Genomic DNA, 26,925 nt, shown 5'->3' with positions numbered 1-26,925 from the left:
CACAATTCTAGTTTCATTCAGGTGTTCTTTCAATTTACACTCGAATGTCCTCTCATTATTCTAACTTTTCACTTCCCTTGAAAGATCGTTAGAACATGAACGCGTTGTGAGGAAAAACCAAGAAAAAAACGTGAATTTTTGACACAATATTTGTGATACTGTTACAGTTTCATTATATTGCGAGATTTACTCTACTTAGTAAGGCAACGCACTGCTCCTAGCATGAACACTACTTTGACAAACGTCGAATTTGGAGGCTTTTGTGATGAGAGCTACCGCTTAAGATTGATTGTATTGTGTGTTTGAACTCACACAACTAAAACAAGTCACCTATCTTCACGAAAGAAACGCAGTGCCTACTGTGACTTCATCAGCCTCCAAATATTTCTTATGTTCATATGCTAGGAGCAGTGCGTTGGGTAAGGTCATGATTCGGAAAAAACGACTTGCGTTGAAGCAATTTCAAGGATCTAGGACTCGGATCCCAAAAGTATTGAAGTTTAGGGCACTCTAGAATGATCCTTTGTCTTCACTCTGAAAGTGTTAGATCTTGAAATTTAGGTAATTTGCCTTGGATTTCGACAAAAAAAATCGCGAATATATGCCATGAACAATTTTCAATGGGCGGAAACGGATTTGTTCTGCAGCTTTTCCAGCTGCTTTATTTGTTCCAAACTCCCGTTGTCCGGCGATCATGAGCAGGTTTCAGCTCATGAGGAATTTACAAAATTTTCGAAGATTCCTAATGAGCTAAAAGCTTTCCATCATCCGACTATCACCGGCGGCTGACGAAAATGAAGCAATGGAATGGTTATTGAAAATTATTTATAGTGTCTTCAGCCAGAAGCCTCAAAGTTCAACTTTTCTAAAGCAGGACCATCATAAAAACGCTTTAAATAACCAAATACGAACAGCCTTGGGTTAGTCCACGGCAGAGTAAAAGTAACCCTGGCAGGAGCGGTTCATTATGGAAACGTCAAATGAGGGACCTAATCCTTTGTATGAAAATGAACTCAAATGAACACTGACATAAGTTGAAAAATTTAATTCGCAAAAAACATAGGCCTACTAGATTATTCAGGTCCCTAGTCAAACAAGCGCTCCTGCCTGGGTTACTTTTACTCTGCCGTGGTTAGTAGATGGGCGTGTATTATTCAAAAATATCAAGTTAGATGTATATATGCATTTCTTGTAGCTCACATTTACCCCAAGAATGTAATGTACAGACGCAAGCGAAGCGAGCACGAATTTTTTTTTAATCGACGTTGATTTGTGCATGACTTATGTTGAACGTGAATTGATTACATTGTCGAGAAAATTTAATTTCTAAGCGCCCCTATTTTCCCAGCGCCCTGGGCCGGGCCCACTTTGCCCATGGGTTAATCCGGCTCTGAATAAACCTGTTTTATACTGTGGGCATTTCACATAAAAGATTCCAAAAAAATGAAGTTCTTAGGCATGATAAAAAAATGAAGTAAAAGATTAGAATTCAATCTTTAAAAAATGCTTAGAACAGGATGAAGTATTAGATCCGATCAGTGCCTATATTCGCGAAAATATTTTCACGAATTTTCTCAAGTTTTCACGATTTTCTCAAATTTTCGTGAATTTTCCCAAAAAGGTTTTTGAGAAAATTCGTGAAAACATTTTTGCGAATATAGGCACTGGATCCGATAGTAAAACAACTATTGGAAGGTTAACTGCAAATTCCACGAAATTTGCAAACAAGGTTTCGAATAGCAAAGCTCCGTTTTAATTGCCATCGAAAACGATTGCTAATTAAAAGCGTATTACAACGACAAACGAGACTGACAAAATGTCTGTAATTATCTGCACTGTATATCTCCACACCTCCCATTCATTTTCAATTAAAATCTCATGGTCATCAAATTTAATTTCTTATTTTAAATCACGGCCAAGTGTTCATTTAGACGGAATTAGTTTTAATGTGATTATGTGTAACAAACCGTTATCCGAAAATGCCTGCCATCACAAATTAAGAAGTGAATTTTCCCCAAAAACCCCTGTTATTACGTTCAACGGTTTTAATGTTTATATTTTGTCGGAAATTATACAGACAATGAAAATGAATCGTATTTTACCACCGAGAACAGCATACTGTTATATATGGTAGTAGTAAGGTCTAATTATATTTAAAACCGACAAACCAAAGTTTATCTAAGATATGAAAATTTGAATCCATTCAAAGTGAAAAAGTTTCCTTTTTCTCTGTTTGCATAAAAATAATTTACACACAAGTTTGAAGACACTTTATTTGATAATGTCTCTTTTGTTGGGGATTTTATCCAGATGTAAAGTGGCTTATTTCGAATGGAAAATGGAAAACAAAGGACGACGCTTTTATGTTTAGAGGTGTGTGTGTGTGTGTATTATTATGTAGATGGAAATCCGGATGAATGTTATTGGCTTTTCATAGTGTTTGGGGAAATTTATTATACCCAGGAACTTCTTAGACATTGTGGTAATTTGTTATTTGTGGCCATCTTTATGTTCTGCGGGTGGTTGACATTAAACTGTTAATGTGTGGAAGACGTGAACGTAAAAGATAAGTCACATTATCTTACTGTTACACCATGTTCGTCTATTCATAATTTCCGTTGTTTGTCTTTTCTTGTCAAATCTAATATTTGCAGCGTTTTTCAGAGTGGTGGGATACGTTCAGTCTATGTCTATGCATACAAGTTTTTCTTATCAAAATAACAAGATCTTCGAGTCAAAATAAGTAAAATCAAATGACTTAATACTTTAACATAGTTTAAAGGACAAATAACGTCAGAAACTCAGCCAGAAAGGAGTTCCAAGACGGGCCCAACCCTGGAAATATTATTTTTGAATGAGAATATGAAAGAAAATACAATTTTTTTTGGAACAGTAGCTACGTCCCTGAACAACATACTTTCTTTAAGGGGGACGTTAGACCCATTTTCAAAATTTTCTTCATAAAGTTTTCTTGAAATTCTTCAATTTTTCGCAAGCGAACTTTGTGAATAGTCTCCAACAGGAACACAAACACAGCCTACAAATTTCCAGTTGATGTCGAAATAAACATTCGATATCGCTTTGCCATCACTTCGTGAACCTAAAAACTTTTCGCTTTAAATTTACAATTCTTTTACATAAGAAAATAAAGGCGTGCCATACACAACGATAGAGAAACTGTACAGTTTGTTGTTAGATGTCCAGATTCTCATTCCCTTTGGCAGTGACTTCTTCTTCTTTTTTTCAGCAGTTGCAAACATGAAAATAAAATGTTGCAATCGAATCAACAAAAAATATAATTTCCGATGGTAGCAACGAGTTTCTATCAAGCTTCTAAATAGGTCGATGTTGAGAATATAATTAATTTTAAAGCATCGCACAAAGTCTCTGAATAAGCTGGGTACAACAAACAATTGTGAAACTTACTGTCTATTCTATAACTTACTCGGAATTGTTCTAGTAATCTTTTTATCTTACTCTTCCTATTGTTGACAATCAATTTGCATTTTGCATAAAGAAGAACGGATGAGAACGCTTTTCGGTTTCTGTTTTTTTTTTATTGTGTAGAACAAAACCGAAAAAACTTAAAAATTGTCTCGTTCGATATAAAAGCGCAAAAATAATAAATCTTTGTGACACCGAATTACCGCCAGTCCTACCGAAAAAAAGGATTTTCTCAAAGAAAGAATAAAAACATTTTACATTCAGCAAAACTTCGTCCTCTCCACATCTTTTTGATGTGAAAATTTCCACAATAATATTTTCATTTCCACAATTCCGTTTCTCAGAAAATATAAATCACATTTAGATTTTCCACTTCAAGTGAGAGTATTCTCATTTTCCATGCAAGCAGAAGAAGAAAATAAAAAGTGGAAGAAAATTAAAAACAAACAAATTGTTATTAACGTTTTCCATTCCACACCTACCTCTTGTACACTGTACTTTCAAACGGAGCTACTTTCACCATTCTCACCGTCATCGTTACGGCAGTTGAAAGTCCTTTCAAGAAGATGAATGTATAATCTAAAGTGTAACTGGTAACACCTTTGAGATAAATTATGTAATTCATGTCGTCATATATGCTTCGTGTAATATAAATTCGCTTCGTTTGAAGGTGTTATCTACACAAAGGGAAATATTCACCATCTTGTTCACGAGCAGCATTGCACGACGATTTGTGAATGTAATAACGTTGGCATGATACAGATTAGTATTAAGAACAGAAATTTATTAGATCGCACAGCCGTGATCAAAGAATATGAACATTATCACATCGTGGCGTTATTAAACCAATCCAGTGAAGCTTAGCATTTTACGTTTACTGAAAGGATTGGGATACCGTATTTTTAGCAATCGTTATGTGTAAGAAAATCAAACTTTTTATTATTTTATTTCATTATGTAAAAGAGATACGACATCCATCTGTAATTGGCTGAGATGATAGAAAAACGGTGAGCTCTGGTGTTCCCTTATTATATCAAAATGTATGTCGAAACAAATGAAGTAAAAGATTTTTTTACCAAAGACAATAAGATACTTTAAACAAAAGAAGTAACAGATTTGATAATTGTTTTGCGATACATTTTCTGTTTAAAAAGTGAATCTAATTTGCGAATTCGTCAAATAAATTGTCGCAACAATTATTATTGAGCTATAGCTTGTTCGAACAGGGCAGAATTTATTTACCCAAAAATTGGTCCTGCTGATCAGTGTTATATAAACAACAGTGTAGAATGTAACAATGTAGAGTGACACTGAATGATGTAGGTACTTTTTTATCCTAACTGAAACACAATTTATCAACCATGACTTGTGCACAACTCTATGATTTTCCTTACCAACCAAACAGAAACTCCTCAGATCAGAGCATTCCCGTTAACAATCCATTAAAACACATTCGGGCATTTCCATCGTAATTTTCCACTCAATTGGAATTGCTTTAATGATCCAATTTTGATCGAAATTCATGCATTTCACATGAAAACCCAAAAATAATTTGGGACCAAAACGAAAATAACTTTTGTTCTATTTTCATTTTAATGGTTACACTTTAATCGTCCGTTCTCTATATAACCATATTTAGTGTTACACATTAAATTGAAAAAAGGAGAAAAACTCTTTGCCCAATTCAATGCCAGTGCATATTTCGATTAAATTTTTATACGTTCTTTTATGTCAAACAAGTAAATTTTTAGGCTTAACTTTAATACTTGATATAAAAAGAAACATTCGATTTGAATGATACGATTATGGCGGTACAGCACAGCATCTTTGTAACATTTTTTATTAGGATTGTCGTCGTCATTTTTGTAATGGAAAATCTTCAGTTTTTTATATGTACTGTTTAGCACACGTAAAAAATCGCAGTTCTGTATCTAAGCTGGTCTTAGAGCAGTAATAGCCGTGTTACGAAAGTGGGATTTTTTACGTGGGCAAACCAGTAGAGCCTAATAATTCTTAGAAAGCCTTATCAAATCGTAGTTTACAGAAAAGATTGTTTTATGCATTTACCTGTACTTTGCAGCCTAGATTGACGAGATGAAAAGTTAACTGAAAGTGAGACGAACTTAGATTGGATAATCCGAAGAAGAAAAAACCTCTGGTGATCATCGACACAGCTCATGTACACAGCCTTAGACCTAGTAGCAGCACCTTCTTTGACTCTTCGGACGTACGTAAGCTAGGACCTGTTATATTAGATAGATTCGTGGAAGGGACAGGGAGGTTCAATTGATCCTTATGATGAACGGGAATAGAAACAAAGGGTCACAAGACCGGTGGTTCATGGTCTGGAGCTAAGAGTAATTATACCTAGAGAGGAAATTTCGAACAAAATTACGTAAAATATGTGGTCCCAACAATATGTGTGTGCCCTCTTTTTAAGTTTATTTTCAAAATCAATTCAACAATTTATAAATTATAAATAAAAAATTTCACCAAGATTCTTTGATGGAGGAAGAGTTCCAAGAATCGAGGCAACGTTTCCTCGTTGAATGGCAACAGAAATTCGTTGAATCAAATAACTTGTTGCTCGACGTTCGTTAGTGACCTGTTTGCCCTCCTAATTTATAATATATATAATTACTCTAAGGTCTGGAGATGGACCATCCGAACCTGACAAATAAAAAAAAATCTAGGAGCACTTCCGCCTTACGTGACAATTTTAAAAATTCTCTTCTCTGTGTGGCAAAAAAGTCGGAAAAATATCGGCTTTTTCGCGTAGCGGTACTTTCTGGACGCGCCCTATAAAGTTCATTCTCAAACAAGTCAACCAAACTGCGTAGTTGGTAAGTTCAAACAATTTTATCGAAATAATTTCATTTTGTTACAATATATTAACGTAAAAATGAAAACATTTCAGATTTTATCTGGGTTGTAGATTGAGTGGGCACTAAGCTTTTACAGATTGGAAACGATAAATTTTCTGTTAATTAATGAAAGCTTATAATAGCATACATACTGTATAACCTAGAACATTGTAAAAATGTAGCGCAGTATACAAATTGATTGGTGTATCCCTCCTGCTATTAACCCTTTAATGGTGGCTACAAATAGCCTCACTGCACGTAAATATACATTGTAAAAAGTAGGGAAAACATCAGCTGGTCGGTATTCTTTTCGTATATAGAACAATACGAAAAAATGCTATCGTGGTAGAAAATCAATATTTCCATAAATGTTAACATACTCAAAAAGCCGCAGATACTCCACGAAAACGTGAACCCCATTAACGGTGAAAATTAATCGATAAAAATGAAATTTTGTTTTTCTATTTCGTCTCCAATTTTGTTTTCCAAGTTATTACTTTTCCATTAAAACATGTTGTGACAAACGCACTTGATACTTTAAATGAAAAACGGTTATGGCTCAGAACGAAGCGACTACGACATTTGCATTGTCGACACGATTCGTAAGCCGTTCCCAAAGCTTTCTGGGGATCTGTGTTGTTTCAGATGGTTGGTGTGTTTGTTTTTTTATGAAATATTTTATGTGCAGCACTCTCACGTATATAACACCATGGAATGCGGTCATAAAGCTCATGGGATTTTCGTGAATAAATGAACACGGTTTTCGGGATTTTATAAATGGTTGGGCTTTAATGCTTTGTGTTCGACTATTTTTTTGGGGGTATGAAAACATTTTATGTTTTAGGCGACCATTATCTTCGCATTTCTACATTGAGGGAGGTTATATGTTTCGAAATGAGTTTATCAATGGGAAAAAAGAGGGGTCGTTATTTACGATTACAGTGGATGAAATAAATGTTTTGTTTAAACAATCCCATCGCGTGTGAAGTTGGCAATAGTAAAAAAAGGAAATTATCGCCTGTTGCAAAGTAATAAAATTAATGAAAATGGAAGGTGAGAAATTGATTTTATTTAAACGATGGAATAATTATAATGGAACACACATGAGTCTGTCGAGGGAATAACTTGCGTAAAAGCAATTTCACAAGGTATTATATGGGTAGTAAACGGAATATACTTTGCATATCGAAGGACGTGTCACAACATATTACCCGAATGAGACTCTTTATGGTGATTGTAACGAGCCATTAATGTAGTTATAGTGATGTATGATCCTCATCGGTGCAGTGCCAATATTTCTTGCACGAAAAACTCATTTGAATAATAGAATAATCTGACAGCTAGTCAGCAATCAAAGCCTATGGTCTACCTATAGAAAGGTATGGGATTCGGATTAACCTCTTTTTAGAAAAACATTTCTTCCCCAAATTTTTCAAAATTAAGGAAAATTTGTGAAAATTGAGGAAAAATTGGAAAAATTAAGGAAAATTGGTGAAAATAAAGGAAGAATCAAGAAATGCTTTTCCAAAACTACTCCTTGCATTCGATAGACATTACTGTTTCAATACTTATCCAAATGCTTAAAATTCGAACCACATTACTATATAAAGAATGCAGAGCCGATGGAAGGTTGTCCAGATCCAAGTTTTGTATGACCTAAATCTGGTTTGAGAGACGAATTTTCCTTTCAGTTAAATCACAATAACAAACTCAAGTTTTAACTTTTCGGGCCAAGAAACAGTAAATCCAAAAACATGTAAACATCAACTCATCCAATTTCTCGGTTAGAGTAAATACGTTGTAAACAGACAAGATGCAACCAGCACTCATATATTCAAGTATGGGGATTACTGAAAGCAAGCTTAAAACTAGTACAGTTCAAGACTCTTGCACTTATATCTACCTTTGTCAGACGACATAGCTAATTTATCTAAATGTTCAGCTGGCAAAGTTTCAACATATTTTATTGCATGTAGTACAAACCATATTTGTGTGTCGCATTCATATTTAACCGATGTGATGTAATTACATAGCAGAGAGCAGAGAGATATCGAGACAAATTGTTTATTTATGGCACTCGATATTAAGGCATAAATCAGTAAATATTTGAGCTTCGCAAAGGTAACAGCCATTTAGTGCTACACGACAAGGTAACACAGAAACTGGGGCAATTATTTACTCGTTTACTCACGCTTTGGAATGAACAAATTACCATTTTAAAACACGAAATTTTTTATTATTTTGAAATGTAAAAATGTTATGAAAATGTGATGAGTGGAATTCAGAAGTTGTTTGGGATAAATGTAAGCTTTTTCATTAACACAATATACGCAACCGTGTCTATGTCAATCAGACAAATGGAGTTACATGAATGAAACGAATGAACATAGAGGTGTTGTTAGCTTTTTCAGATTTCGATCTGTGAATTCCAATGGGGTACTTACTCCAGTACCAGCACGCATCATTAGAGCTTAAATGATTAATGAAAATTGATCACATTGTGAGTGAATAGTTTCTTCGGTTGATACTCATGAACATTTGTTTGTCGATAGGGTTTCTGAGTTGATCATGGAGAAATGTGTTCTTCAGTAATAGACTTTAGTAACATAATTTAGTCCGGCGCCGCAAAAATTTATAATTTTGTAAGGACGGAAAATACAGACCCATAAATTATCTAGTCTTCTCGACGAACTTTGCTGGAACTTGTCGAAAAACAGGAAATGAAGCAAGTTGCTCAAAAACACACGAGTAAATTTGCGAGTTTTGAGTCTTGAATTACGTAGCAGCATCCAATGTATTTTGTGTATCCTCTAAGGGTTTTCAATGATTTTCTGAGGATTTTCCTTACCGCTTTTGTTGGATTTTAAAGGATGTATGAAGGCTGGAGGATTTACTTGGATTTCCAAGATTTTATTTTTTAATTTTCTGAGAATTTTTTGATTTGGAAGATTCTCTAGTTTTCAAAATTTTTTCGGGTGAGGGTTTTCTAGTTTATCCGGCCCTTTATTCGACGGGTTCCTTTCCTGCCTTATGCGAAAGTTTAACATCACAACGATGTAACAACGTGAGGAATCTACGCATGGCTAAATTATTGCCTAGATTCGGGCACAAAATTATTATTATTTTGATGATAATTTTGGGTTCGCATCCTTTTGGGAAAAAGTACGACCATCTTTTGGTGTTAAAATGTGTTAGCTTCCAGTAAAAAATTGTTTGTGGTGATGTCACCAAAGTCCGAGAAAACTCAATACTTCACGAAAACTGACACATATTTTGAGTTTTCTCGGTCTTAGGTTACATCACCACAAACATTTCAATTTTTATTGAAAGCTAACACATTTTAACACCAAACGATGGTCGTAATTTTTCCAAAAGGTTTGCAAAAGTTCCAAATAACTGGTAGCCGACTTACTGGTAACGACTTTTTATACGATTCTGAAAGTTTGATGATCAAACTAAATTGAAACGGTTAGTCATCTGCTATCGACAACGACGAAAATAATAAGCGATGAACTCTGGCTAGTGTTCTCTTATATATGGTGATGTGTATGCTCATTACTCAACTAATGAACTGATAGACTTTGTATCACTAGGAGATGGCCTACTGAAATGAAGTAATAGATTCAATGATTTTGTTGTGGTAATCGTATCTAAAGACTGTACCTATCATCCCACCAACCATCCTTAAATTTGTCGGACTAGTGTGGTCTAAATTAGCTAGAATAACTGACCTTCCCAAAAAAATGAAAATTTTCATAGAAAAATAGCTTGAATGCGCATTTCAATGAGCCCATCCATTTTTTGAAAAAGTTTCATTACAAGCGTGACACTCACTTTTGTCCCATGAAGCTTCAATTCAAATAATCATAAAAAAAACTCGAAATGCTTCAAGAGTCATTCAAACCAATTTCTGTAAAGCAACAGATTACATAGCAACTCTCATGCTAAACCATCCATAACTTATCATAGATTTACCAGCGCTTAAATAGAAGAGCATGACACTTGAAATTGTAAATAAAATATACGGAGAAAAAACTTCCGGCATATGGGACAAGTATAGAGTGAAAATGGTGCTTGGAGTCGTCGAACATTATATTCATGAAATTTCTGTTCTTCAACGGATTTTTTTTTTGTAACGAACAATCACATTTATTTTAATTGTAGTTTGGATGTAACATTTTCCATTAATTTGTTTTTACAATAAATTGAATTCTGACCTCTGCGTTTTGCATTCACAATTTTTCTTTTCACAATCCACGATTGCCAAATCAAAGTCTTTTCTGTATTTTAAGACGTCGTATCCTTTCTGCCGGTCGTCAAATTCACAGTTAAATATGCAGCACCGACCGTTGACGTATTAATCGAATGTTGTGCATTGTTAGCATGTCTGCACGGTTGCGGTGATGTCGGATTCGACAGGCCCGACTCGTGAATCGGCGACAGTGTCGGACTGCGATTACGTAAAACGTTCTTACGACGTTGTCTCCGGTTGTTCGGCAAATATCTGGGCTGCTGGACGAATGTCAATGAATCGGCGAGCTCTTGCAGATCGGTTGAATTGCGTAATTTTCGTCGCGGTGGCGGTGGTAATGCCGGTAGAGTTACATTGGCCGATGATGTGATGATCGACGATTCATCTCGTATGATGGACGTTGGCAGAACGGTATGACTTTGGTTCGGACTGTTCTGTTCTGATGCGGATAGAGGACGAACTTGATTCTGTTTGATATTGACGGCAGGTGTACCGTGTCGACAATGTGGTCGACGATAACGGCCGATCATTCGTAGCATGTGACGAAATCGTACAACAGGCCATGGACGAACTAGTCTAGGACGATTGGTTTTGATGTTTGGCGATATTGGTGGTCTACCATTTTTGAAGTCTTTTTTGCGTGGTACATTCGTTAAATGAGAATTGTTGGCACCGTTTGTTATTGATTGTTGCTGATCATGTTGATGTTCCTGTTGTTGGTGTAACGTAGCTTCGGACACAACATCTGAAACAGTTCGTATAACGTCGATTGGGACATCTGGACTATCAGGACTGACATTGCAACAATTCCATTTTCGTTTCCATCGGTGATGCTTCGTAATCGTTTTTAAGCAACAACGTTTATCTTGTACGGTGGCTGTTGCATCAGACTTGTTCGGCGTTTTAACCTTAAAGCTGCAGAACGTGCACTGTTCCGAGAATTGCATGTACGATTCAGCCGCAGTTGCTTCAATGTCTCTATCAGTCGGAATTTTGGTTATTTGTTTATACTGCGAACAGCAGTGAAATGTTCGTGATGCACATTCTTTCCTCGGCATACCATACTTTTTGGTGGTGGAGCTCTCCTCCAGCATTGAACACATGTAAAATGACTTGTGCGATGTTTTGTGGTATTCGTGAGCATTGTCGTCACAGCAATGAAGTGTTTTTGGACGGTACTTGGATAGCTCGCTGTTCGATGGTACAGTGTCTACAGTGTCTATTGGAGATACAGTTGAACAAAGAAACAGTTGAGTGGAAGGATGTAATTTCCGATTCTGTGCTGAAGAGATTGTGGACGGACATTTTGATGATGTTTTTGTTGTTGTATCACTAATGGTAGTAATAGATGTTGTTGTTTGACTCGGTGGTTCAGATGTGGACATAACATTTTGACGTTGACTTCTAATATATTCGTATGTTGTCAAGCCTAAGAAGGAAATATACACATGGAAGAAGCATAGATGAAGTAAAAGCCCAACACATATAGCTGCTAACACTCCTAGAACGGCTATAAATATTAGAAATAGTGTATCGTGCAATCCGATACCATCGTTATTTGTGGTCGATGATTCCGTTAAATTTGTTGGCGGTACGAACGAATCATTGAACACTTGCGATGGTATTGTATCCGGTAAAATGTCATTCGGTTCAGGCGTCGACCATATGTTCAGCCATTCCGGTTGATAATAATAGAATACAAATTCGCAGACGACACAGCATAAAACGACCAATGAGGCCACAACAGCTGATACCACACACATGAGGAAAGCCACATAGTTTCTCGCTCCCACGCAACAGTTTAGCCACTTGCAGTGATGGTCAAATTTTTCAACACATTTATTACAAACACTGCAATGTTTCGTTCGATGACTCGACGTCTTTATGTTACACAAATGGCATCGACCATTTTCGATCACATGCAAATGTTTCGAACGATCAAATTCCGGAACGATTCGGTCACTGCTCAATTTCCGTAGCTCTTTGTCGGCGGGATCAATCAGTACAGCTGCAATGTGTGCAACGATGTGCACGGCATACAATCCGGATAAGATGCCCAACACGGGTTGCTGGAACTGTGGCGATAGCGCTGGTATGAGTATCAAGAAACTAGCCAAACCAAATCCGAACAATGCAATCCATCCAATGATTTGCAGCGGATGTAATGGAAATTGCAGTCCGTGTATGCGACGACCTTTACGTAATTCGCTGACGGTTAAATTATCTTGGAAGGATAACCATGGATTCGGTGACCGTTTTCGTTTCGGTTTTATTGTGCTGTGGCTTCCAATCGAATTTTGTTGCTCCGGGAGCATTATATAAACATGAAAAATTAAATCCTACAAGCAACGTCATATCACTGGCGTATTTAATTGCACCGAATTGTTTTACGCGTTTTTCGATCGAAATCTCTTTGGATATCTGCATGTGGTTAAGTGATTGGATTTAAATGGCTTGTCCATCACGAGGCCATAAATAGCTTTTCATGTCGGTTAATTGTAATTGGATGGTCGGTTTATATGGATGGTTGGTTTAAAAATAGCACACCTATTGTTCTCGGTATCAGCACAAGTTATTATTTCTCTGTGGTGAACAGTTTTTATTCCCTCACTGTGATTCCGGTGTTTTCACCCTTCTATTTCCAGTACACGGCTGCGATACGTTTTTATTAAATAAAAAATGTTTTTTTAATTGCAAGGTCATAAATTGATTACCGATCGATTAATGCAGTTTATTCATAGGACAATATAAGTACAAATGCCCAATGCAACAACTGTTCTTATTCTGCGGAAAGATTGTTTATTTTAACGATTTTCTCTCCTCTAATCACTAATTTTAAACGACTATAAAAAGCACAAAAATCACATGGGAATACGTTCTCAGTCCGCTTCTTCGTTCGCTCCCTTTGCTGTTGCACAACAAAATTCGGTTCAGTTCTTCTTCGTTCGTTTTTAACACTTTAGCGGTCTAACTCTAAAATCCTACTTTGTTCGGATTGATGATGGTAAAAAACCTACGTCCGCTAGGACACTGTGATTATCTACTTAACAAAAATTTAAATAAACTAAGAAAGACACAAGTCATTTGTTACAAAACACTACTTTACACACAAAGCAAAGTTCGGAACGCGATTCATGTTTGAACTTATTTGCGCAATAGGTAACCAGCTACTGAACATTGGTTGTGTTTTAACCAGAACCATCAGCTTATGCGAGTAGAAAATTTTTGTGGTGGTTTTTGGTTCGCGTGCGCGTGATTGTTAGATAGAATGTAGACTGGCTTCGATGTATATAAACAGAGGAAAACATAAAGTGTTCGAATGTGTGTCAAATAGAATAAAGAGGGGAAAATATAAAATGGAAAATGAATATTATGACGACGGTGTGCTGTGCATAATAAGATGCTGGCTTAATAATTATGATGGTCAGATGAAAGAAAAAAAAAAATTGCGAAGAAAGGTGTTTGAGCTTGAGGGAGACAATTAACAATTTTATTTTTTTGCCGAGAGTGATAACATCTGCACAATTATGTAACTGGGTACGATAATTTTGCGGTGAGAGAATGTTTTTATGTGTCAACAGAAAGATTTCTTATTTTTCTTTTCAATGGAGTCATCTTAAGGTAGATTGTGTGAAATTACTCATTATAACGATAATGAGACTGAACTTTTCGCGTGGGTCTTTTCAGGAATAGATAGATAAATAGCACACAAATTTGCTTAACGAATTGTAAGGTGGATTCTATAGTAAATTGGTGCAGAGTGTTGTATGCATTAACTTTGTTGTAGCGGTTGTACCTCATACGAGAATGATAATGAGTTACACAATGTTCGGGACGTTTTTCAGGTTTCAAAGGTATTCAATCTGGGATCAATTGCTTAACAATTAATCTGACATTGGAATCACATTGGCAAAAGACCTGCAAGTCTTTAGTAGAGTGGAAAGAAGCGGACGAGTGTTAGCGTAACCATAACCAGCTTACTCGAGTCAACTGTTTGACTAGATCGCTGAGCACGGCGAGCATGAATGAATTTAAATAAAGTCTTCGCGCATACTGATTTTCTTTAAGGACCATCCCATGACACATAACTTACAATCAGACCGAAATCCCAGAAGCCGGTTTTTAAGCAAATTTCGTAAAACGAAATTTTATGAACCAGTTTGGATCTGTTAAGCACCTCCTTTTAAGGCTCGGATCGGGTTCGGATTGACCTGTTTTAATTCAGGTTGACCCAAAACGGATTTCAACACGAATCTGGACTAAGACTTCAGGTTCGACCTAAATATCGATCAAAAATATTTTCAATTACGGGTTCAACCCGAACCGGACCCGAACCTGACCTGAACCAGAAATTTTCAGGTTTAATCAGGTCGGGTTCGGGTAAATTTTTACACCTGAATTTTCACGAAAAGTTTTGGTTTGGTCATGAGTTTTAGTGGCAATTATCCGAGCTGTGTTAACGAAATCGTGATTTTATTTCTGCAATAAATAAAGAAACTAACTAACTGATTTCGTGCAACCAACCATGAAGATTAATGAAAAATTTAGTGAACAATTAAGAGGACAACTAAATACATACGCTAAGTAAGTCAGGATTCCGACTAAATTCAATATTTGTGCAACGTCTCTGAATAACCTTTTTCAACTGAGTACACCTTGAATCTATAGACGGCAGACATATCACCAGTAACGAGTTTAGTACTTTTTAACTTAGAAAATATTCCCTTGACGTACAGTCAAGCTAAAAACCCTCATCATCATCAGCCAGACATTATCATCTTGACTTCAACAATCGTTGCCGATTACAGGCGTCAGATTAAATAGTCATAACAACCAAAACAAATTTTTTGGAACCCTGCAAATCTTAAACAAAACTTTCTGAACGCTTCGACTAAAATATTTCGTACACGGTCCGTAATTCCAGTTGTTAAAACAAAGAAACTTTTCTCAAAGTCATTATTACGCAGCAAATTATTTCGAATAAATTAAGAGTTTTCGCAATGCCAATCATTTGTGTAAACACAAAGTTAATCTAAACTTGAAACACCACCACACATTACTCATTTTGACCATAACATAAACCACTTATCTCCCAGTGAACGGAAAGCTTTCAAAGATCCGAATCGAAGGGCACCAAATCACATCATAGCATTACAGTTTCTTGTAAACATTTTCCCAAGAGCTTAATGTATATTAATATGGAATGAGAGGATACACGATTAATTGGAGTAGGTCTGTTTGTACAGGCACTTTCTCGGCTGATTAAGTTTTTATAATTTCGTGTTCTTCAACTTCGATTTTCTTTATATTCAAGCCTCTCAGAGAATGAAAGAAAACAACATCAATTATGAAAAAGTTCAATTGTTTACCGAAAGCATATATCCACCTAAGAGCCGGTTATATTGTCCCTGTTTCAGTTACACTTGTCAACACAAAAGTTCGAAACGAAAATTTGTCGAATTCTATTCCAACGTATCATTCCCCTCATTTCACCATAAATCATTGGATTTATCAATGACGTATACAACCATACAACTATATATAGCGGACGTAGAGGGCTAGTAACTGTTACATTTTATCAGCTCAACATAGAATACATTTTATGTATTCAAATTTCAAGTCGATCGACATAATGCTATGGCTTTCGCAAAAATAACAAAGGCAAATTATGCCAGAAAAAAAAATTGAAATACATTTCCCCATCGTATCGTCTGTATAGCGAACAATGAAAATGAAAAGAAAATTGTCTACTCCCAAGGAAGCGGTTTCGTGAAGTTTGGATACAAAAAATGTGTATTATCGTAACTGCCATTGGTATCATGGAATATGGATACGAGACAATCACTGAAAATGTGCTGTGTGAATAAAGATTTTTTTTTTTAACGAACCGACATGAATATGAAGCTGAAAGCTTTATGGAAAATGTTTCGTATGCGAATAGACAACGGATCGAGTTTGCTGCTCGAAAGTACATGAATGATGAAACGGTTGAGACGGTACATCGCTGACGTTAACGAATGGTGACACAACACTTGGTCTCAATGGTGCAAACGACGTTGAACTAGTTATCGCTTAAAGATGTAAAATGCGACTAATACAAGAAAATTCAAAGAATAGTTTCATTGCATTGACCACTTTTACTGTTAAGACCACTTTCACTGATATGACCACTTTCACTGATATGACCACTTTCACTGATAGGACAACTTTCACTTATAGGACCACTTTCACTTACAGGACCACTTTCACTGATAGGACCACTTTTACTGATAGGACCACTTTCATTGATAGGGCCAATTTTACTGATAGGACCACTTTCACTGATAGGACCACTTTCACTGATTGGACCACTTTAACAGAGAGGACATTTGAAACTATGGAATTTATGTTTCATTCCTTGACCTAGGCCGGTAGTTTAAGCACTGTCTATCTTTGAGAATAGTCTTCTAGATTTAAAAAAAAATACCCAAAGGTGCAGTGAGTTTTAGTGCTAGTGGAACCAAACTTAAAGTGCATTTTAAATGTCTAGATATTGACTGATCATAAATTGAAATTTTTTCGATACCGCTCCGCTTCTTCGCAAGGCTCTCACGGCTCAGTCCCTAACCCCATAATAATACGTAAACATTGAACAATGTAAATCAACAAACAGATTCAAAACCGTCAATAATCATAATCCCGGCAAAAACTCTTTCAGAGCAAAGTTGGACGCAGTCTACAGTCTATATGTGTGATAACTTCTAAAACAAGTGATATCGCTAGAGGTGACGCTGTCAGCGTCGTTACGCAAAATTGAATTTCACAGCCAATTAATTGAAATTAGCTGATCTAGTTTTCCAAACCATTCGCCAATTATTTTTTTTCAGGAAAAATTTTAACCAACAGAATTTTGACTGAAAAATTTTCAACAAAAAATTCTGCGTCGCATGTGGCAGATTAAATGTCCGTGAGCATCTGCCACTTTGCGACGCAGAATTTTTTGTTGAAAATTTTTCAGTCAAAATTCTGTTGGTTAAAATTTTTCCTGAAAAAAAATAATTGGCGAATGGTTTGGAAAACTAGATCAGCTAATTTCAATTAATTGGCTGTGAAATTCAATTTTGCGTAACGACGCTGACAGCGTCACCTCTAGCGATATCACTTGTTTTAGAAGTTATCACACATATAGACTGTAGACTGCGTCCAACTTTGCTCTGAAAGAGTTTTTGCCGGGATATCAGTCGTTTTAGAAGTTAAGTCGGAAGTTGACGAAAATTAGAGGTGTGTGCCGGTTTTAAAATAGTCGGCGGCGGTGCGCCGACTGGTAAGGGATCGGCGGCGGCTAAATTATTTCAGAACGGCGCATTGACTTAGTGTCAAACTTCGAAAGAACTCATCTGATTCGGTTATGCAGTGTTGCGAGTTTCGAACATTTTTCAGGTTATTTTTTTCGAATCAACTAGAGTGTTGTTAATTCTTGGGAATAAAAGAAATATTTCACCTACACAGTATTGGCTAAGGAAAGGTGTATAATTTGATTCTCACGTCTTACATTATTTGCGCATAATTACATCACACAAAAATGACTATTCGAAACTGGCAGCACTAACATCACCGACGACTAATTTTCGGAAGCACTGAGTATTCGGAACAGCTGTGATTTGTGAACTGTCAAATTTTGTTGATATACCGTTCGATTTGTCACAATTATTCTGGCGCGATCAATATTTTGATTCTGATATTTGTGTAGCTTTTGGCCATTGTGGACTAACCAAACATCTGCTATTTTTGCCAACTTTTTAGTGCATCATAATGGACCTTCATTGTAAGCTTCGATGGTATTTGGGTTGTTGTGTTGTAACATTTTGTGTTTGTTTGTTTAAGGTTACATTTTAAAATTTTGGTTGTTTCCAGTCAAATTTTTTTTTGGTAAAAATTATTTGGCAGATGATGAGAAAAACTAAGCCAGCTTGTTTGTACTAATTGGGTGTAAAATTTAATTTTTGCGTAACGAAGCTGAAAGCGTCAACTCTAGCGATATCATTCATTTTAGAAATTGTATTTCAAAGACTGCGTCACACTTTTCTCGAAGAGATTTTTGTTGGGATATCAGTCGTTTTAGAAGTGTAATCAACACTGCTTTTTATAACAGTTTACAGTTTTAATTCAAAAAATTTACGAAAATCGAAAATTTGACGAAATTCGAAAATTTGACGAAATTTGACGAAATTCGAAAATTTGACGAAATTTAACGAAATTCGAAAATTTGACGAAATTCTAAAATTTGACGAAATTCGAAAATTTGACGAAATTCCAAAATTTGACGAAATTCGAAAATTTGACTAAATTCGAAAATTTGACGAAATTCGAAAATTTGACGAAATTCGAAAATTTGACGAAATTTGACGAAATTCGAAAATTTGACTAAATTTAAAAATTTGACGAAATTTAAAAATTTGACGAAATTTGAAAATTTGACGAAAATCGAAAATTTGACGAAATTCGAAAATTTGACGAAATTCGAAAATTTGACGAAATTCGAAAATTTGACGAAATTCGAAAATTTGACGAAATTCGAAAATTTGACGAAATTCGAAAATTTGACGAAATTCGAAAATTTGACGAAATTCGAAAATTTGACGAAAATCGAAAATTTGACGAAATTCGAAAATTCGACGATAATTAAAAAATTTGACGAAATTCGAAAATTTGACGAAAATCGAAAATTTGACGAAATTCGAAAATTTGACGAAATTCGAAAATTTGACGAAATTTAACGAAAATCGAAAATTTGACGAAATTCGAAAACTTGACGAAGAAAGTAATTCTCTATCTGCCACCATTCAAGAAATATCTCCAAAACCCCAATTGACCCACCCATTTCCAACTTTCGACATTTTTCGCAAATGCCCTTCTTTTCTACTCGTAAAACTCTGAGACTTTGCCGAAGAAAGTAACTCTCTATCTGCCACCATTCAAGAAATACCTCTAAAAACATAATTGACCCACCCATTTCCAACTTTCGACATTTTTCACATATGCCAATGTGTTCTACTCGTAAAACTCTGAGACTTTGCCGAAGAAAGTAAATCTCTATCTCTCATAAGCCAAAAAATATTAGTCCTTTCATCCTACGCTCGAGTAGCTCAAAATTTGGTCACTCTGACCACTCTAGCTCAACCAAATCTGCACCAATTTTTCTAATTATTTTTTTGTTCGATTCGTGTGGCGAATACCTTTCATTTGATGGGTCACACGCCCCTGCAGGTTTCAATACAGCTGAGCTACAGCTGAAAACGCGTTCCCGACACTCGAAAACCACACTCAGAAACCACTTCGAGGCCAATAAAACAAAATTCTGGTTTTTCCTGGGGTAGTGGCGTATCACATTTTCATTTTTATGCCCACCCCGAGGTTCCTGCAAAATTTCATGGAGATTGGCTGACTAGTTTCCGAGATCGACCGTCGATAGATAGACAGATAGACAGATAGACAGATAGACAGATAGACAGATAGACAGATAGACAGATAGAAACATACAGAGTAAGTTGAAAGATTTTGATTGTTTGGAAAACGTTAATTTGGTGCATTTTCTATCAAAATGACCAACTTCAAAACGATGTATCTCCGGCAATTTTAAAGTTACATAGTCGAGTGATAGCTCGTTTTGCTCGTATTTGAAGCGCGAATAAGATAGAATAGGATTTGTGGTGATACAGGCCAAAGGAAAGAAACTTAAATTCTCGCCTATATATAGTTGCCGCGTCTCAAAAAATTTTCTTCGTTCTTTTTTTGGAAGTTAGACTGCGTCAAGTCCTCCGCTATCGCTTCGGACATGATGCAAATTTCAGCTGAAATGATCTCATTTATTATGACTGTTGAACAAGCAAAACGAACAGGGATGGGATACTACCATCCAAATGTTATCGACACATTGAATAAATCATTTTATTTCGGAATGAAATTGGAATTTTTATGATCGAAATGCAGCAACAGATACAGATATAAGTATGAACGAATGGCGACTATAAATGTTGAATGAACACACATTTTTATTGTATTTTTATTTTGAATACAATTTAAATCCCGACCATTGTAGCAATGGGAATACCGAATACAACGAGTGTACGATACAGTGGCTGTGTATATGCATTGTGTTGAGAGATTGTCATACAAAATACTTAAAATTTATTTGCTTGATTTTCATTGGACTGTTTATTTTCACTTTGAATAACTCTCACACTGCCAGGAGCTTTTAAATCGACGCTTTTATGCCCGTGGGTTTCCATTTCAATTAAATTAAATCGCTTGTGCCAGACAGTATTTCATTATCCTAAAGCTATTGTATCGACTTCAGAGCTTCAATAGTGACCTTTTTGTGTGTTAAAATCTTTTTTCTCATAAAAAATTACATTTGCGTAAACAGAGTAGAATCGCTTCGTGTCATTAAATCCCATTCAGTAAAAACAGAATAAAATTTTCACTCAAGTTAATAAACTCTCGTGGATACACCCACCGTAACCTTTCAAATAATAATCATTTCTGGAAATAAGATACTGAAAATGAACAACATCAGATAACTAATATCCTCTCTAATACGGTTGCTGCAATGATGTTGTTTTATAATCATACATTGTATGTGCAGATAGTGGCTACTTCGCCGGGATCAATACAACATAATTCCGGGTGCGATTATTAAGTGCACAAGCAGAGAAAATATTTTCCCATTAAATTCACTTATATGCTATAAACGTATGGAAAATCTGTTAATAGACGATTCATAATCTAAAGCTTTTAGAGCTTTTAAGTCTAATATTATAATCAGCCAAAAACCTCTTTGAAGAGGAAAGGGTGACCCAAGTTCTTTACAAAAGCATTCATATCAAAAAGGATGACCGTATTACAGTCTGCAATCCATATTGGACGAGACAAATGGGTGTGTAAGCAGAATGTATCGACTATCTATATTTCCTAAACTTTCAAAATTTCGAAATATTAATCTTGGACTTCATACAGATGCAGGCAACCTAGATAGTCAAAAGAGACTGCGTCCGATTTATCTCGCCCAATTTCAATCATGTCTCAAGACGGTATCCTCCTTCTATCAGTCATTTGAGTTCTTTGAGCTAACCTACGAGCAAGAAAATGATGATTTTTACGACCATTATTCGATTGTTCATATGCGATGGCTAATAAATTTTCATCAAGTTAACTCACGTTAACATAACTGTAGGGCACCGTCATCATAATTTTGGAATCACCTGTATCCGACAGCAACATCAGCAACAAAAAAGAAGCGACAAACTCTGGTTATTGCTGCGTTATATAGCAAAATGCCAATTATAATTAAGTCATAGATTTCAAATCAAATATTGTGGACAAAGGATGTAGTAGATTCAACAGTGAGTGTATCACAAAACTCTTGCCGTTCCCTCAACTGCCTTTAAGAGTCGATGGTTTGCGATTGCCAATTACGGCCTCAGAGCAAGATGTCCATAAATTTGACCACAAGCTTTATGTAATAAAAGCGATGGTTGTTATATCAAGAGATATGACATGGTCAATAAGTTTTCATCAAAAGAACTCTGACCAAAACTTATCAGATGAAACGACCAAATGGTTCTCTGACAATGTTTTGATTGCAACAGTTCCTTTATTTAAGGGTCTCAGAGTGCAACTTACGTCAAATCAGTACTTTTTCAGAACGAATATTCATCTGTTAATGTACAAAGCAGACAAAAAAGTATGCGACTAGATGTGGTTATTGTGTCTTATTATAGCAAAACGTAAGCTAAAACTAGTGAAGTATAAGATTTTGAATCAAGTGTTGACAACAAAAGAAGTAACAGATTCAATAATGATGATAGAGTGATACACTTGTCGTTGGTAGAAATTAACTGTTTTCGTCTGTATAAGACAACCCCAAAAACAATAGAAATGATACCTCATCTGAATAGAATGTACAGAACATTGTGTTCGAGCAGTATAGCCCAGCCTATAGTTTCGCACAAATTTGAGGCCCCTCTGCGTATAAATATTCGTTCAGCTCTCATGAAATATTCATCGACAAATTTATTATATCTTACATCGATGTCGAAGCAAAAGCGTTCTAATGAAATTATCTCGGAAATTGTGCTATTGAAAATTTATTATTTACGACCGTCATTAAAACATAGCAAAATTCCATCCAGATAAAATGTTGAGAATATAAATCGATTCAACGAGGCATTTTTTGTGTTGTTTAATAACAGAACGGAATGGAAGATGAGCGTAAATGATGTTCGAATGAAGACACATCGATGTCTTTCGAAGAAAATATAAATGGAAAATGACTTTACTGTTTCGTTGGGGTTAGACAATTTGACACAATAAAAAGACGAAAAAGAAACTTCCCAAGGAAATTAACGCATACGCTCTGTATTGGTGGATGCCATAGGAAATAGGTCAAATATAATTTGAATTGATGATTTTGTTGGAAAATTTTCATTAATCTAATAACAAAATTCTTAGACAAAACATATTGAGGGTATGGGTACATGATGATGCTGTATTGCTGTTGTTACGAAGGCAGATTCGAACCATCAACACACAATGATATACTAAACCAGCAAGAGTAAGAAAAAAGAGGATTAAATTAAGAGAAATTGGAGGCAATAAACAATATGTCTTAAGCAAATATAACGGATACAGCAGCAAATTACTCATGAATAATTCATCGCAATGAATTTACGACAATCGAGAATCAAAAATCATTGTCAAAAGGAAAATTATTTGGAATTTATTCCGTTTTCATTGTCAGCGAGACGAAAACATATATTTTCCTCATTTTCGTTTGTCATTCGAACATTAAAACAGATGTTCCCGCCTCATGCGCTTCATTCTCATGTTTATTTATGAAATCAAATATTTGATCTTCGGTAGCAATTATGACAATTAATCTCTAACGAGCGGATAGTGGATCGCCATTAATTATCATTAGATTTGTTGCATATTTTTGGTTAAAGTGTGATGTTTGGCTCAAAATCTTCTACTTCCGTCGTTTTCACTTGGTATACGATGCGATGCATGTCAACTTAAACTTATACTTTGTAAGTGTGAGGTTCGTGCTTATTCTTTGCTTAACCTGAAAATAGTAGTAGTTGTCGTAGGGAAATCTATGGTGGCTTTCGATGACCATAGGGACCATGCACCAATCGTACACACGGAAAATTTCGAACTTCAGACCCCTCCGCCTCACACGCCAAAGTGTATGGAGAAAATTACAAAGGTCATGAGAAATATATTGAGTATTCCGATACAGTCATATGTTAGCAACAACGGTAACAAAAATAATCGATGAAATCTGGTTGGTGTTCACTTACATAGTGAAATTATTGTTAAAACTAATGAAATAGATTTTGAAGCTATTTTTACAAAAGAGTTGAAACAACCGAAGTAGTAGAATCAGCTATACAATATACATTCACCGTTTTTTTGCAAAGTTAAATGCAACTGTCAAACGTCGTCAATAAAGTTTTGATACCATATTCCCAACGTATCAGACATTAAATGCAGAACAGTCGGAACGTGGTACACTTTAGAAATATATGGGTAATTCCAGCTAATTTGAGACTTTTCGAAGTTTTTTTTCTTTGAAAGCTGTTGACCAGACGCGTCCTTTAAGCCATATATTAGGTCGGTGGCCGAAATTTTCGGGGAGATACCACCATAAAAGTTATGCTTGTTTTTACCAAATTTTTGAAAGTTCTACTTTATTTCACGAAACCTAAACCAATTTCACTAAACGGGAAACACGGGAAAAATAACTTTGGCTAGATCAGGTTAGTTGGGTGAGTGAAGTAGGTTAAATCAGCTTCCCAGTGGTGATAAGTGTCATCCTCGAATTTTGACTCGTCGAGGTTATCTCGAAAAATTTTGTAACCATTTTTTTTAAACGGTTTTGAGCCAAATCAACATTTTCTGTGGGATAACAACCACCAATTTCGAAAAAAAACTATTTCTGGCTATTAATGACCACCGAAAAATATCACTTTTATAGGCATATCTTCCACAAATTTTAGGCTACCAACCTCACCTTAAACTGCGCGTCTTGACCATAGCTTTCAGGGAAAAAAAGTTTACAGAAATCAGTTTATTGATGAAAATATTTCGAAAAGTTACGAATGTGTAACGCAACTAACCGCCGAACTTCTCGATCACACAAGTCACACTTCGCAGGCTAAAAATTCCAATTCTTGTTGGCATGAAAGCACTGGGTCTCCTGAGTATTAGACAATTTATAGACTGATTTGTTACCGAAAAACATAGGCCACACAGCTCACTTTATGCCTCACAAACAACGAAATTTGTAACGCAACTAACCCTGGAGTTACCCATATGCTGATGGCAAACTGAAATACAGAATACTGCTGATGGTCAAATGATGACAATACCAAGATCTACCTACAGTCAGAACTACAGTAGTAACATTGCAGTATGAATTTACTTCAGCCGCTTTTCAGCTGATCCACACAGAATCTAAAAGGTTAAAAGAAATTGTGATACTGCCTCACTACGAACTTAAAGATGTATAATTTCTCATTTTTCAATATCACACGACAGAAAATGAAAAACTGATGAAAGTGTCGAATGAAACGCATACCTCGACTGGTGGTAATTACCTTCATTTGCCATGATTGAACAGTTTTTCTTGATAAATACATTTTTCAAACCGATTCATCATAATTTTATCTTCTCCTCTCGTAATGAGTTTTTGAAATTTGATTTTCAAATTATGTCTATTGAAACAAGGGATGAAAATTTAATGGATCGAAAGTACCTACTCGTCGTTATATCCATTATTACCTTTCGAAAATCGTAAATTTTCTATCCATTTTTGCTAATCTGATGCGAAAATTGGTTGGAAATGGAATCAATCAAAATTGTTCATTATATCTCGGACGAAAAAGAAATGAGTGAAGAAATGAAAACAGGATTTAGCTTTCAAATGTGAATGGTGGACAGCTGCGAGGGTGGCTTCTACGGCTTTAAGGTTGGGAACGGGTCTTGGTTAACCTGTTGAACTGAACTATTCAGCTTAACCCTGTTCTTGACCTCAACCTGAATTTTCAATTTCGGGTTAGATCTAAGCCTCACCTGAACCAGAAATGGTTCTACCCTAACCCAACCTAATCCTGAATTTTCAATTTTAGATTTAAGCTCAACCGGAAAATTTTGCTATCAGATCAGGTTGAATTCAGGTAATCCGAAAATGTTACACTTAAAAAGCGTAAGCTCGGAAATGGCAATTCCTAAGCTTTGAAATATAAATTCAATCGACTTTTCAAAAGGTGCTACGGTGGGTGAAAATGACGTGACTGCTATTCGATGTGTCAGTGGCTTTCCCATGCTTATTTTTCTCTGCGACTCATGGTCATTATCATCCACAGCCTTTGAAAAGACGATGGGATTTATTTATATTTCCTCGAAATGAAGTAAGCGATGAGGTCTAAGTCTATGGCATGGCAAGCACACATATTTTCTTATGTCATCTCTTTCAGACGACATGGCAAGGTTTTCGAATCAAATCTTTTACTTCAAAGTATTTTCAACTATGGAACGACATTCGTTTTCTTGTCTAGGCAGGGTGAGCCTAAGCAAATAAAAGTAATCTGATGTCTTCATTTACATTGATCTAGCTAGAAAGCTATGTTAACCTGTCACATACAGCGATTCATCTGTTATCGATAACGACGACAATAATAATGACAAGCTCTGGGTAATGTGGTTCTTTATGAGTATAGTAAAATGCATGTTAAAAAAATGAAGTACAAGATTTGAAATCAACAGATGGAAGTAATAGACCAGATAATAATACTCGTCATAACGCTTGCCGTCAGTAACAGGTCAAATGAAAACAGAGAGTGTCATTTGTCATTATTGTTGAAAAATCAGGTGAAAAGGAGCGAAAACATTTGTCAACACACAAATGTTAAATCTTCTATAAACGTGTCAAACAAAATCAAAACAAATTAGAGTCGTCTATGGTACTCACCAAGCAAATTATCTTAAGAAATGCTGCCTTTCTACTGAGACGACTCACGTATTATAATCAAATATTCACTGTCCGCCACTTGTAGCTACAATATTTTAAAATATTGACTGTCCGTACTCGGAATTTAAATTAATTTCAAACAAATTCACTACTTTCGCACAGCAATTGCACTATAATTTACGATCTTCAAACACTCCAGCGACTTCATCAACAAGACACAACAAGACAACACGATGATGGTGAAACAGATGTTTTTGACAGTTGTCAAAAACCACATGGCAAATATTATTGCGGCTGGGATTTTGCTAATTACTTCGCACCATTTTCGATTGGAACTTCGATATCGATGATCG

At 35.7% G+C, this 26,925-nt stretch overlaps 2 protein-coding genes across 2 annotated transcripts in view; both read right to left on the bottom strand.

Moving 5' to 3' along the window:
- LOC119070737 (tRNA-dihydrouridine(16/17) synthase [NAD(P)(+)]-like) overlaps positions 1–26,792 on the bottom strand; it is a 62,518-nt gene extending 35,726 nt beyond the window's left edge. Inside the window, exon 1 of the mRNA XM_037175197.1 lies at positions 26,573–26,792. The gene's annotated coding sequence lies outside the window, so the exon portion shown is untranslated. The remainder of the gene's footprint in view (positions 1–26,572) is intronic.
- On the bottom strand, positions 10,436–13,786 carry LOC119070730. The gene has a single exon (XM_037175186.1). It carries the CDS (start codon positions 12,873–12,875, stop codon positions 10,596–10,598), a length of 2,280 nt encoding a protein of 759 aa, XP_037031081.1. The 5' UTR covers positions 12,876–13,786; the 3' UTR covers positions 10,436–10,595.
- Positions 26,793–26,925: the final 133 nt, after the last annotated feature.

This window comes from Bradysia coprophila (assembly GCF_014529535.1).
Source record: "Bradysia coprophila strain Holo2 chromosome IV unlocalized genomic scaffold, BU_Bcop_v1 contig_106, whole genome shotgun sequence".
NCBI classification, from domain to species: Eukaryota; Metazoa; Arthropoda; class Insecta; order Diptera; family Sciaridae; genus Bradysia; species Bradysia coprophila.
Note: the sequence above shows the minus strand (reverse complement) of the source record. Positions and strands in the feature narration are given on the sequence as shown.

Bases quoted from the DNA above. Each gene is read 5' to 3' on its own strand.
- LOC119070730 (XM_037175186.1), bottom strand. From the start codon at position 12,875: ATGCTCCCGGAGCAACAAAATTCGATTGGAAGCCACAGCACAATAAAA.